Source organism: Silurus meridionalis, chromosome 1 (assembly GCF_014805685.1).
Source record: "Silurus meridionalis isolate SWU-2019-XX chromosome 1, ASM1480568v1, whole genome shotgun sequence".
In the NCBI taxonomy this organism is placed as follows: domain Eukaryota; kingdom Metazoa; phylum Chordata; class Actinopteri; order Siluriformes; family Siluridae; genus Silurus; species Silurus meridionalis.
The window spans coordinates 18,774,502-18,789,292 of record NC_060884.1 but is presented as its reverse complement, the minus strand read 5'-3'; the positions used below and the strand labels follow the sequence as shown (position 1 = coordinate 18,789,292).

At 40.7% G+C, this 14,791-nt stretch overlaps 1 protein-coding gene across 4 annotated transcripts in view; it reads left to right on the top strand.

Annotated features, from left to right (window-relative positions):
- The window catches only part of dlgap4b (discs, large (Drosophila) homolog-associated protein 4b), a 103,202-nt gene that overhangs the window by 72,467 nt on the left and 15,944 nt on the right, over window positions 1-14,791 (top strand). The window contains exons 3-8 of one of the 4 annotated variants that reach the window (XM_046846336.1): window positions 1,268-1,788; window positions 2,350-3,116; window positions 3,488-3,702; window positions 4,536-4,634; window positions 5,929-6,082; window positions 6,750-7,005. In XM_046846336.1, coding sequence (XP_046702292.1) covers window positions 1,353-1,788; window positions 2,350-3,116; window positions 3,488-3,702; window positions 4,536-4,634; window positions 5,929-6,082; window positions 6,750-7,005 — 1,927 coding nt within the window. In that variant the 5' untranslated portion in view covers window positions 1,268-1,352. Of the gene's footprint in view, window positions 1-1,267; window positions 1,789-2,349; window positions 3,129-3,487; window positions 3,703-4,535; window positions 4,635-5,928; window positions 6,083-6,749; window positions 7,006-14,791 lie in introns of all 4 variants that reach the window. The other 3 variants (XM_046846330.1, XM_046846352.1, XM_046846345.1) reach the window with 3 other exon arrangements.

The following is a 14,791-nucleotide window of genomic DNA, read 5'->3' as shown; positions in this document are numbered from 1 at the left end:
GCCTCTCTCTATCTCTTTCTCTCTGTCTGTCTGGCTTACAAAAGCAATCTCTATCCTGATATGGATTGAAAATTTTCTTTCTTTTTTTAATCAATAAAACCCACTAATAATCGATTGACTGGCCATGGTAGTCAATATCTTCATGTAATTGCTTCACCAAAATTACTGAAGTCAAAGGAGCATTATCTTGGGTGTTGGGTTTGATGCCAATGACAGAAATGTAATAAATAAATGGTTCCTTTCACTCTGGCATGTTCCGACATGCCAATTGAGCAATAGAAGGCCACAGACAGTCTGGGCACACAACATGCGGTAGCAGTCCCCCACTAGTATTGGCTGTAGAGCATGATTAAGCCATATGACGTGCTTTAAACTATCTACATGGCTATGACGCAATAGCGAGGTCTGCTGGGAAGCATTATATAGATTTGTACTGTATTACAGCTAAAAAAGACAGCTATATTTAGTCTGTATGTGAGGCAGGTGTCTACTAGTCAGTGTGCTAATAAAATAGGTGGAGAGGTTGTTTGTGGCTGAGGGTAAAAATGGCCATCTGTCCAGGATACCCATTCATTTCCATTGCGAAACGGCTTTACTGCAAAAGCTTTACTACACTCTGCTTATTATTCTGTTTACAAGAATAGATTTTATCTGTGGTTTGTTTATGCATGTGCACATGTCTAGACGTTTTTACCCTGACAGATGAGCACATGAACATGATCTTGGTTCAGGGCAAATGATGTTCATTTTGACCAATACATGAAAAAACATTTCAAGTTGTGTGTCTATGTTAGCTGGAGTTGTATGCTTGTGTCATTCTGATATATATGCTGGCTCATTCTACTCACAATGTTCTGCTAACTTGCTGAAATTAGTTTGTTTGAGTCCAACAATAGCCATAATACTATTGCAAAAAAGATTAATAATCATTTAAACCTATTTTGCTCCTACCAATGTTTTAATGTGTTTTTAGTCATAAAAGAAACAGCATGTGTAACACTGCAATTTGAAGTTGTTTTATCAGGGTTCGGTTCACACTTGTTCAGTTGACACTCCCTGCTCAGAAATGAGCTCCATCATCAGTTTTTCCTAACATTACAGCATTTACAGTTTAACAGAGGTTGAGGGAAAAAGTTGAGGCTTAATTTTTATTGCAATGTTGATTTAACTTACAGGAAGCAATGTGGACTAATGTATCTAATCTGTTAACCTCCAGTTTTTTTCTCTTTTGCTTATCCCTGTCCCTCCTTACCTTTTTTTTCTCCAGGACGACTCCTCCAGGGTGCGCCACTCTCCCTGGTGGAGCCATGCTGTTACTATAGGGGTCTTTGGGGGGGTTGCCACATCGCATCATGAAAGGCTACACCCCCCACCGCACACATCACCTCTCCGACTGTGAACCTCCGCACTCGCCATCTCGGCTAGATCCATTGTACCTGCCCTCAGCTACCAACCTTTCTCATCAACCCTACATTGTCCCTTCTTCCACCATGGATCACTACGGAGCCCTGGAACCCCATCACTTCTCCACTTCGCAAAGCACAGGTGGTCTTCCCCCAGACTGCCTGATGCCACTCAACAACCAGCTGTCCACCAGTAGCACCTTCCCACGTATCCATTACAACTCCCATTTCGAGCAGGGTGACTTCTCACCCCCAAGTAGAGACAACATCGGGGGCATCAGCACGGGTACAATGGGTACCTCTATGTCCATTGGCATGGGAATGAACATGGGACACGGACCAGGAAGGACAGCCATGATCACCAGTGGATCTGCTACCATATCAGGTCAAGCCAAGACAGGGACTCAAATTTCAGATTAAATCCCTTTTCTTACATAATCAGTGAAGATTTTTATGTTAAAGAGAATTTCTTGTCAATTTGATGTACCTCCATGCACATTCCATTTGCAGTAAAGAGTATGTGTAGTCCATATAGGCAGGTTGCTTCTTTCTGAAGATATTTAGTCAGAGCATGATGTAAATAATGGTATGTTTATTATAGATAAGTATATGTTAACTTTGAAAAACTGTAGACAATCAGCACAATTGTCACAATTGTCACAGATATTGCATCCTTTCCCTTTTCACATTTAATAATGATATTTTTTTAAGGTTAGAAGTAATAATAAGAAATGGGGCAGCATGCAAGAGATATGCATTCAACTGAATTAAAACAAAGAAAGCTAACACATTTTTAACCTTGGATCTTAGTTCTGTATTTTAATACTTTACCAGGCCTGAAAATAAGCAAGTTTTTAAATTCCACAATATCCTGGCATACAAAAATGAAGCTGAAGAGCTGAAGAGAGAGCCAATGTATTTAACTCTCCTTTCTCTTTGCTTCCAGGCGCAGGGAAGATGAACAGGTTACCAGCGAATCTCCTGGATCAGTTTGAGAAGCAGCTGCCAGGGCAGCGGGACGGCTTCAGCACTTTACAATTTCATCGTAGCACAGCTGTTGAAACAACGAAACAGCAACAGCAGCGTACCGACAGCCCAGGAAAGATCCGCTACCTGGTCCACTCTGTGCAGAAACTCTTCGCTAAGTCACAGTCGTTAGAAAGCTCGGCTATGAAAGGCAATATGAACGGGCGCTCAGGGCACAGTGCCAACGAGGACAAACACCATCGGCGCAGCAAAAGCAAAGACCGTGCCAAGAGTGAGGGCACAGCAAAACGGCGTCCACGCTCCAACATGTCTGGCTACTGGAGCTCAGATGACCTGGACAGTGATATCATTAACTACAGAAGCCCTATGGCAATGATGACTCTGGGTCGTCAGAGCTCTGCAGCAGGGTCAGCGTTGGAAAGCCAAGTGAATTCAAAGTACTTAATGCAAGGTTACAACACCATCAGCGAGCACACCCTGAAAACTTCAAAGAGCAACAATGACCTAAAGCACCAGGGTCTCCTTGCTCTCCCAGGCCCTGGGGGAGGTGGGGGAGGGGGAGGAAGAGTAGCGGTAGTGGAAGGGAATTATGGGAAGAGTGGGCCCTGGTCCACACTCACACTGGCACCCAGTAGACAGTTATGCCAGAAGGGCTCAGCCACGCTGGATCGTTCACTTCTCAAGTCCAAGTCATGCCAGCAGGAGCTGGCCTGCCATTACCTCCAGGTGCGAGGCAGGGTGAGTCTAGGTGTTTGCTGATGGGAAACTTGGGAAGTTGTCCCAAACAGATATTTCATTGCTAAAATATTTCACAGAACCACTGAAGGCTTCATTGCTACAATCAACTGCAATCAAGATATCACAACAAAAAGGCTAGAGATTTTAATGTTTTTGTATAATATGTCAACAATGAATCTTTTAGTGGTTTGTTTTATTTCTTACAAGATTCAAGTAACCACATGTGAGCAAATTGGACAAAACTACACATATACTATGAGTACAGTACTGACATGACTGAATATAACCTCTGTCATATAAATGTTATCTCTAACGAAAATTCTTATGCTTATCATGCTGATTTTGTGATCTGCATCTAGATGCCCTCTACAGGAGATTGGAGTGGGACGCTTGGTCGAGGTGAGATCCCGTGCAGGCGGATGCGCAGTGGTAGCTACGTAAAGGCCATGGGGGACCTGGAGGACAGCGATGACTCGGACAACAGCTTGAAACCCTCACCAAAGACTTCTGCGCGTAGACAGAGCTACCTACGTGCCACACAGCAGTCCCTCAGTGACCAGTTCCCTTCCAGAAAGTAAGCGGGCATCCTGCCATTGGCATAAATGCACCCACTCACACTTACACCCACTGACACATACACACACATTCAAGCTGCGCTCACTCATATGATAGATTTAGCACAGCTAGCCTCTTCTCTTTTTATCTGATATGTCTGACACCTTACTATAAACAAAAATATGTGTGTGGAAATGTGTGTGTGTGGAAATATTACACCTTTTATTTTGTGGCCATTAATAAAAAGCATGTTTTCGAATATTGTGGATATCAGGAGCGAGCACTGACATACACAGATATATAAGAAGATTTAAAACCGTACATATTTTTGATCGTGTCACATCATAATCAGTATAAATACTAATAGAAAAAAAAGACGCACCACATTTATTTTGGGGGAGAAATTTAACCCCACCTGTACAAGTGACAAATAACAAAAAAATAGAGTCCAGGAAAAGCAGGAAGTGTTTAAGTACTTCAGAAACTCTTGTAGTCACCAGAGAGTCATTGATCTTCCAAATATGTAGTTATGAGCTTCCTGTAAAAGTGATTTTCTAGGAGTTGTCTGTTTTCTAGTTTCTAGTAAAATACACCCAGTGGAAACCTGCAGTGTGTTACACAACAAGCTTTATAGCTAACATAGACTTTAAAACGGACCATAATAAAGTGCAGAGCTTTTATTTTTCCATTAGTATAATTCCTTATCCTATCCTACCTCACTTTAAATCCTTTTACATTTGGAATCATTTCAAAATCCCCTCGACTTCAGTACCCCATACCTTCCTCCTTATCAGTAACCCTCTTCTGTTGCCCTCTCTTGCCCTCCTCACTTTTAAATGCCCTCTTTCCAAGCCGTCCTCTGGACTACTCGATGCTCCAGGGGGATCTAGAGGCCCTGTGGTCTCCCCTCCACAGCATTGCAACTCTGCAGCAGATCGGACGCTCTGTAAGGTCAGTGCAGTGAAGAGAAGCAGGTCGGCTGCAGCTCCTCACACAGCACACCGGGGGGAGCCGCTTTACCATTGATTGCAGTGCTGCGGTTCATCCAGAGACCTGGGGCTACATTCATCTCAGAATATGAGTACAGAGTAGCAGTGCTGTTATATGAGTTAATGCAATTTCTGTTGTGAAGAACCGATATTAGACTCTATCGTGCCTGAGTGCTCAGTACTCCTACTAGGAGATGATTAATGAGTAAGGCTCTGGATTCTACAACTCATGAGTGGCTTTCTCTATTAAACTGATCCACAGTCAGGTATACATAGAAATTGCTCAAAAACAAAATAGGGAAAGCCTGTTCAGAGTTTGTGGCCATTGCTCAACCTCACCATAGATACCCTTTTTAGGACAAATCACTGGGAATTTTCACTTTGTCATTTGTGTTTAATGTCATTGAAATGATGCTACCAGTCGAATGTACAAATTGACATTTATTCATTTGGAAGATGTTTTTATCCAATGCAGCTTATATTTATGCAGAGGGTTAAAGGGTTTTGCTCAAAATGACAACAAATCAACTTGGAAGGACTGGAATTCAAATTCACAATCTTCCAGGCAGTAATCCAGAGCTCTAACCAAAGTGGCACCACTGCAACTGACACGTCACATCAGTGTGGTTGGATGTGTGCATAGACTGATGGGTAAATTATTGTACTGGTAGATAGAAATACGTTTGTTTAAAGGATTTAAACATTAAATCTGGCTGAACAGATATTTTCTATATCACAGTTTAGACAGTAAATCCAGCTGCAAGTCAGTTTAGAAGTATAGATTATGATAGATATAGGTTATTTGAATAATGACTTCTCTGTAATATTTAGCAAAGGAATCTCAGGCATCAGCATTTTGCCAGTCAGTTTTATGCCATGGCCTTTTCTGCCTTACGGACTAAAGACTTTTTGCTCTATGGTTTCATAACATTGAATGTAATTCATTAATAAATTGCTATTGCATGAGGGATAAAACACTTCAGGACATGCTGTTAGGGAAAAGTAATCTCAGGGTGGTAACAGTAGCTCTGCTTCATGTCAGGCCACGTCACACCAACCTATGGCTATTTTCCTATAACAGCATATTCCATGTATTTGTCTACATCACAGCATAGAGCTTTTTACTCATGGCTTAACTTTTTCCATTTGCTTCGTATTTGGAAACGCACACCGGAAGAGTAATGTCATGCTTAGTGTTACACGGGCGAAATTAACTCTTTTCTCTTCTGCTTTGCTCTTCTCTGTTCTCTTCTCAGTTGTCTTCCATCTCTGCGAGAATTCTCTGGGAATCGCAGCGTGGATAATTTGGACTGTATTGGCGGTTCCGTCAGTTCATCATTCCCACGCTGGGATGATGACGACTTCAGCCAGGGCTGTAGCACACTTGGACGCAACAGCTGCATCAGCCAGGTCGGATGTCTTCTCTGTGTTTTGCATGAATGTGCGATAGCATGGCAAAGGTTTCGATATCATATCCTGGCATGTTGCTAAGTATTTAGGATTTCAATAATGGTTTTAGAAACATTGAGGCCCCATGCCTAAGTGGCTGTGAAAAGCCTCTGAGGTTAGCCTCTGCCTCACTCGTCTCCCTCTTCACTTCAGCAGAGTGACAAATGATCAATTAAAGAGGCCTGGTGTAATGAATGAAGCCCACTGGAATGAAATGGCTTTGGCTGTTAACGCTACTGCCTGAATGGTGTTGACAGGATCCTATCCACACACAAAATCGCATTCACTCTGTCAGTTTAGAGTGTGACTTGCTGACACTTTTAGCCTGCCAGAGAGAGAAAACAACCTTCTTTACTGATATACTTGCATACAAGCTATTTTACTGACAAATACTTTGATTCAAAGTTTTACTTCAGCTGGTTAAATAGTTTTGCTTTGAATTGAGCAAGACATATATTCATGCCTCACCTTTTCCCACTAACCAGACTTGTATAGCGTAGAACTTCAGCAAGGAATCACTGAAACGTATATATTTACTGGGCATCTTCCTCGGTTTTGGTTACCCCCGACCTGGCAATCCATGCTAACTGCTCTGTCAGCTAGGATCAACCAGTCCCTGTCTCTTCAGATGCGGGACCCCGAGTTGAACCAACGCTATGGAGAAGACTCCTGCTCAGAATCTGTGTTCGGAGAGATGCACGCGCTCACACGGTCTCACTCCCGGACAGAGGAACCCGATTTGCCCACGTGTTTCCGTTCCCGAAGCCATAGTTATCTCCGTGCCATCCAGGCTGGCTGCTCCCAGGATGATGACACAGCATCATTAGATTCAGACTCCCCACCACCGACTGCTACAACTGTACGCACCTACAGCACCAGCACCGGTGAGTACCAAGTTCAGAGCATACTTTTATCAAGAGTTCAGCATGTGATGATATACAGTGTAGATCTTTCTCTATGATCAGGAGATTGGAGGATTGTGTGTAGAATGTCTGTATGTATATATAAAGGGATATAAAGGGATCAGTGAACTTGGAAAGTATGTGAAATGCAGCTCTAATAAGACCTGAAAAGTTATTCCACTTTACCAGACAAACTTCCACTTTATAAAATGTCTAGGTAGGGAGCTAGAAAGTGAAGAATGGACGCAACCAGGCGGCGCAGTTGATGAAACGAGAAGCACCCCTATCTTCATTCACTATTTGCGTCAGACATTGGGCGGGGAGTCTAGTGATATTACAACGCTTGAAGCGTGACAGGATCTTAGGGCTGGTCCGTGGCACCGTAAACCAATCATATACGCGTATCTCCGTGACCGACATCCTGTCTGTCCAATAGCGTGCGTCTTCTCCGAACAATACTCCAATGACCAATGGGAGAGGCGTTTCACTCAATCCTTTCTTTCCGCGACGTGGACTCGCGATACCGACCGTCTTACTTACCGCAAATAAAATCGAGCTCGTTTTTAGCTAAAGGTGAAGCGTGTCAGGGAATGATTTCATGAATCGTTTTAGTGGGAAGAGTGGTTTCCAAGTGGAGATTTAATTCCTCGGTAACACGGATGTGCTGAGACCAAGATACGTGATGGGTGGCAAATAGGTAAATATACACCCATACATCTACCGTTTATTTGTGATGTGTTGCGATTTTTTCGGTGTGTGTGCTTTATTCTGTATAAATCTGTCAGACATGGTTAAGTTCTGTTTTCTGAGGGTTGTGCTGTTTAAAGAGTGATACAGTAATGGATGCTTCCCTGTAGCAACCGCCTACCTGCTCGCGTGTCTCTCAGCTCTTTCAGTCTGAGGCGAAATAGCGGATTATACACAGGTCTGATTCACTAAAAATAATGAATTCAGATATATCCACATGACCTCTCCAGCTTGCTATGAGAAGGTCTTCCTCGGTTTTAACAATGAAGCCGTTTTACTTTCCTCAAGAAAGCCGGTTTTTAGCGCTCCATTGAAACGAATGGTTTTGGCAGGCGGCTGTTTATTTAAATGTTTCAGTATACTCCACCGGTATTCATTGTGCTAATCGTCTAGCTTTGTGTAAGTTATTATTCCTGTCAGTATCCCACCTTTGAACTGTTCATCAGAGCACGTGTGCGCGCCTCGAGCTAAAAGGGTTGGTGTCAGTCAGCCACGCAGCGCCCCGCCCACTGGCCCACAAGACAAAAAAGGCTCCGCCCATTTCTTTTTTACACACCCGTAGGGACTGTCCGGAAACTGACTGAGCTCGTGTGAGATCTTACACACTCCACACTGGCTTTATTCTATGATCCATAATCGTTTGTTTTCAAAACGGTGAGTGACATATTCAACCAAGTTACATATATTTATATATCTTTATACCACGTTTGAATTCTGGATTCTGATTGGTCAAAAGGTGTAATGAGTTTTCTATAATTCATCCCTCATTCACAGGGACTTGTATGGTGAAGAGTCCACATAATCTAACACAAAGGATTTTATGCCTGTGTACGGAAAAGCCTGAAAGAGAATGCAGATGTGGGCACATGTGAATAACCCATTCAACCAAGTTCCATATGTATCGTTCAGCTGACCTCTGGATACTGATTGACCAAAAGGTGATGATTAGATTTCTATAACAGCAGTTAATTCACAGGAACGAGGAATCGCGTGTCACTGAGAGTGTGTAGTGATGTAAATCTTAACTTCGAGAAAGGATGGTGAAGGAATTGGTGATTTTAACTGTTATAATGGGAGCAATAAGCAGAACTAGCTAGGACACTTACCAACAACAATGGTGGTAACTAGCTTGCCTGAGGGTATAGAAATATTGATAATATTTATAGTATATTTATCTACTAATATATTGAAACTTTTGACTTGGCAGCTCAGTAGGATGAGGCAACACTAATCGGAAAAGGTCTGAGTTGTGTGTGAACATTTGCAAGCATAATGAGTAGAAGTACAATATGATTCATCTATTGTATTTCTATGTAATTAAAATAGTTTGAGTAGCTCCAGCATGAAAGCCATAGATTTGTGTGCATCATCATAACCCGTTGTTTCTAAACAAACAATCCGCCCTGTTTTTTTTTTACAATCGGAGGAACTCCGTACGGAGGGATTTCCACACACAAAGCTTTTCTCACTGTACAATGTCAGACAGCACATTTCTCTTTTTTGTTTAGTAGCTTAGAGTCGGTTATTTAAATAAGGCGGTTGGGGCTTAAAAAGTTTTGCTGCAGTAGTTTGAATGGAAGAAAAAATGAAACCTACCGATTGGTTTGCGCAAAAAACATTACAACCTCTAACAAAACATAATCACTCATTTCATCCCTGGCACCTGTCCTTAAAAAGCACTGCTGCAGGGTGCTGAACATGTTACAGCCTCTCGAAACAAGAAATCCCATTGTAACCTACGTGTTGTTTTCTTTGGCGTTTGGTCCTAAAATCAGTTCTGAATGTTTAGAGATATTTGATAATGAGGGATTTTTCCCACACGCATGCTTTACACTTATTCCGCTTTCCTGCTATGCCAAGTTAAAGCCGCTTCGTTATTAAGTCATTTCTACAGACCTGCAGTAAAACAGTAAAATCGACAGACCTGCATGGTGGAGAACTTTTGCATCAAGGTCAAGGTTTGTCATTCAATGAAAGCTTACAGATTTTAATCATTTACAAAACAATGATTGGCTATTTGTACCATTACATAAAATATGCTAAGAGCATCTATTACTTTTGTAGCGATAAGGACCGCACAGCTGATAGAGAATAGTAGAGAAAGTAGTGAAATCAGATGGTTGTGTTATGTAGTAGTAGTAGTGATTATGTTGATCGTTATGTAGTTGGTTTCAGTAAAATGTAAATGAATTGGGATGACTAAATATTACCCGTTGTACGTATTTGCAAAAACTGTGTGCTTAAGCCTGTATTTGTCTCTTTTATGCTGAATGTTTCTGCATATGAGAAAAGTAAATATTTTTATATCTGAGTCTGATTTTAATATTTTTTAATATTAAAGTAGCAAAAGGGGGAAAAAATCAGCTGTAAGAAATAAAAAAAATTTTTTGTAGATTTACTGTGATGGTTTCTGTCGATCATAAACCCGTAGAATGCCCAGTATGTTTTGTGTGCGTCTGTGTGTTGTTCATAGATTAGACCCTGTCCCCCCCTCACCCCATCGTCTTTGCAACAAAGGATCTAGCCTAGCCAGACGTTTTCGGGTTTTTTTGTCCTTTTCTTTTTGCCAAAGTGACTGTGGCATTTTCAAGCGAAGTTTTCATGCTTCTTAGCATAAATTATCGGAGAATCATGTTCCAACTGACTAAGCTGTAAATTAGCATTTAATTCATATTCATTTTTGTGACACAGTAGATCTGAGCAGATGGTGTGCTTGGATTTTTTTCTTCTTTCTTTCAGACATAGACTGGGATGCTGTAGTTTGTGACATAGCTAGGGGTGCGAATATGGCAGCATGCCAGTGTGTGTGGGGTTATTTATTTTTTTATTTTTTGGCTGTCAGCTCATGGCGAGAGTAAACTGGCACCGCCGCGACGGTTGAGAGCATATTTTTTTTAAAAAAAGAAGCAAGAGTACGAAAAGGAACATAAAATGGATCATAATAAGGGGTGGGCTGGATAGAAAATAAACAATAAAAAATGGCGCAACCTATTCATGTGTTTACCAAGTATCACTATAGAATAACCTTTTAACCGGCATACATCATTTAACATTAACCGCGTTAAGAGACGCTGACTTGAGTGCTTAATGCCGGATGTTTGTCAGGCTCTGGGTAAGAGACGATATTCTGGGCTACATGATTGTGTAATGCTTTAATGCCTGTGTATGGAAAGAGCTGAAAGGGAATGCAGATGTGGGCAGATTTATATTCTGCTTATATTGTATAGAACCGATCTATAACCAATACAAGTATCTATGATTTTGTGAATAACAGTTTAGTCAGTAATGAAGTAGAGAGAAGTGGTAGCTCAACACTTGTGGTTTTGGGTTACTGATCAGAATGTTGGGGGTTTAAGCTCCAGCACCACAATCTGTCATTTTTGGGCCCTGGGGCAAGGCCCTTAACCCTCTGTGTATCATGACCAACTCAGCATTCTGATCCAAGCTTTCTAATAAGCTGGGATATGTGAAGAAAGAACTTTATTGTGCTGTAATGTACATGTGACATTCTTTTTTTTCTGTTGTTTCTAGAAAAAGACATTAACAAATTAATAATAAATGAAGACTGTTATTGGGTCATTAGTGCACCAGCTGTTCTGATACGTCAGGAGCAGATCTTTATTTTTTGCCATGCTAATTTAAGTTTCTCCTCGTTTTGTTCACCATTCATCAATGTCAGTAATCAAATCAAGATGCACAGACATTTACTCTCCTCTAAATGTCTGCTGATTTTAGATCATCACCACGAACACATTAGAGGTTAATAGTTATGTGCTTTTTCTTTTTTTTTTATACTGTGTTAGAAAAGTTGCATGCAAAGAAGATGGCGTAAAGTAAGTTTAATTACTGTTTAAACAGCAACTAAAAGCAAATTGAATAGTAGGTGTGATGACGGTTTGCTTTAAAAAAAAATATTAGTAGTGTTTGGTACACTTTGTGGATCTCGAAATGAGCATGTAAGTTTTTCTAAGCATGTTGGAGATTCTGCATGAAAAACCCTAAAGCCTTTATTATTTTTTATGTAATATGTTGTATATTAACTTTTAATTTTTTTTGTGTGTGGAAAAATAATGTTAATAAAAGTTTTTTTTTTTGTATTAAAAAAAAATTCTTGAAAGGTGTTACACCAAAATATGAATAAAAACTATTAAACTTGTAGCTGATGGAAATGAGTCAGTAAATATTAGACTGGCTGTGTAAAACCTTCTAATTACAAGAGACGATTACACATTTATACGTCATTCACACATATTCACACCCATAACTCGTAATATAGCTTGTTCCTTAAGTGCATTCATTCTGGAAAGTGGAAGGAAACCGGAGAACCCAGAGAAACCCTGTGAAAACATGCAGAATAATGAAACCGAGCTCACGATTGAGGGGCCCTGGGGCTGTAAGGCAACGAACAATACTACTCACTATACCACCAAGCCACCTCGTTTTATTACATTAATGAATGATTTTTGCAAGTTGTTTGGGCACCGTAGATTTGAATGTATTTCATGAAAGATAATGTAAGGAGTGGAGGAGTTTTGGCGTCACAGAGCCGTAGCCAAGTTTAGCCTGGCTGATGATAATGATTAGGTCTCCATCTGCTTAATTGCATGCCGTGGAAGAAAAGATCCGGAAGCGAGAGCAGTCGAAATCGCTTCTTATATCGCACGTTGGCGGCCCTTTTTTAAATCAGGAGGTCAGCTGTTTCCAAGAAAGCAGTAATTGGTCGCGTGTAGGCCTGTTTTCTGTTTGCAGCTCAAGGCACTTCAGGAAGCGTGCATTATTTACACTTGCGTTTCAAACTTCGAATTCATAAATTTACAATGCACTCTTTAGTCTCTGTGTAGTAAATACCCCTTCTCAATGCCCTACATCAATCAATGTGCAAGATGTTATTAGCTAGCTTTTGAAGAGGTTGGGTTTGATTAGTGGGTGTAAATGTGGTTTCACTTGTTTCCTCATTTCCTGGATGCGTAATTTCATACATAACTCCGACTTCCGTTCTATATTTGGTCGCCGAGACACAGAAGACGTTTCAAGATCCTCTGGTTTCCATCAAGTCTATTAAAGATGCCAGATTTAGTCTGTTAGCGAGGTCTTGTGGAGAGTTATTTAGAGGATATGACATTGAGCAGGGCCTGGAGCGTCATCATATGCTCGGTATGCAGACAGTAACTATCCCTCCTTCTTTCTCTTTTTTTATTTTCCTTCTGCTTTCCTTTCTTTCAGACAGTCAAATGCGATCATGCTTACACCCATTACTTTAGTGATGCTGCATACCTTTTCAGAGACGCCGTATAAAGCTGTATGTAAGTCCACGACTGAAAGCGTAACTAAGTCCTCGCATATAGCAGTCCATGGTTCTTTCAAGTTGCTTTTATTTTCCTGACTGGGAGTCTCCAGCTCCAGCCGATCCAGGAAATTTGCTATATTTTGTGCAGTTCAGCTGCTTAAATCTAATCCATGAATCCATTTGGACCAGATATGGATGAATAAAGATGATCAAATCAGCTGGTGTTATATTGATCTGAGTAGCCATGAAATTCTGGCAATTGCCAGCTCTCATTGCAATGAACCACTTTAATATTTACGGTGGTCTGCTTAGGGCTGTACAAGTGGCCCTATTTTTTATCTACCAATTAATTTGAGGCTTCCTCAGTAGATTAATAACAATCGGTTGTGAGATGGGCGAACTTAGCTGCGTTTTACATAGTGTGTGTGTTTGTGCCTTGTTTTTATTTTCTGTCTATCTGTGGAACAAATATTCAACTTTAAGGTAAAGAGGAAACATTCCATTTACTGAGATTTAGTAGTAGATGCATACATAACATTGTTTAGCAACGTCTCGACGTGCGGAGAATTTTCACTGCTTTCACTTAGTGTTATCTAGAGGAGTGTTACCACATCCTTATCCAAAATAAAGCAGGCTCTGCGGAGATAAAGAAACAAGCAACACACGTTATATGTGAGTAAGCTGACACAAGCCAATTTACAGAACTAAATTGTGTGTGTGTGTGAGAGGGGGAGAGGGAGATCAGGTGTTAAGTTCTGAATTTGTTCTCAGCACAGCACTGCATATTAACAGCATGACAGCCACATTCCTATGTGCCGTCTCATCACTGAGGCTACTATCAGCAAAGCTGTCAACATATCTTAGGGGTGTGTTCATGTGCATGTGTGTGTGTGAGAAACAGACAGTGAATGAGTGTGTGAAAGTTCCGGATGTGTACATGGGCATGTAGCACCCTTTAAAACTATTTAAGCTTAATACGTTAGTCTGTCGCTCCTGGAGCATGAAAACTTGTTCATCAGACTCTGATCTGCTGTCAGGTTATCTTTAGACATTTTAATGATACTGAAAGAGCTGTTCACTGTCAGGCCCGTTTTTGTTCAGGTTCGATGTGTTTTTAAGGCAAAATCTGGTGGAAAAAGATGTTTTTTCGCATTATGGATGAAGAGAGGGCTGAATACCACAGCACATGTTTTCCAAACTGTTCCAACTTTTAAGTCTGTAAGCTGATCGGTTAGTAATTTGTGGGTTTGTACACAAACTGTATTGAGCTTTAATTCAGTATCCTTAAAACACATATAGCTATATGGAGGAGGCCTCAGTTTCCATCATGAAGGCAGGCCTGAAGTAGAATAGATGGATAGATGGTTTGCAATATTATATATATTAGGGATGCACCAAAATGAAAATTCTGGGCCGAAACCGAAAAAGAGGAAAGCAAGGCCGAAAACCGAAACACCGAAAGAAATTATGCCAATTATTATTACCATTGCATTAATGGCTATGACTGTGTACTAACCTTACTAAAATCAAGGCATTTCAATTGCATAAATTAATATTAAAGTTTCAAAGAATAAATCAATTACAAATTATGAAAATATTTATTTATAGCACATTGCAACAATGCACAGGATAAAATAAATAAAAATTCAAACTTATGTTTAACTTAAATGCACTCATGTGTACATTAAATAATAATGTAAAGGCCCTCTGGCCTGCTGAAAGGTTGTACAATTA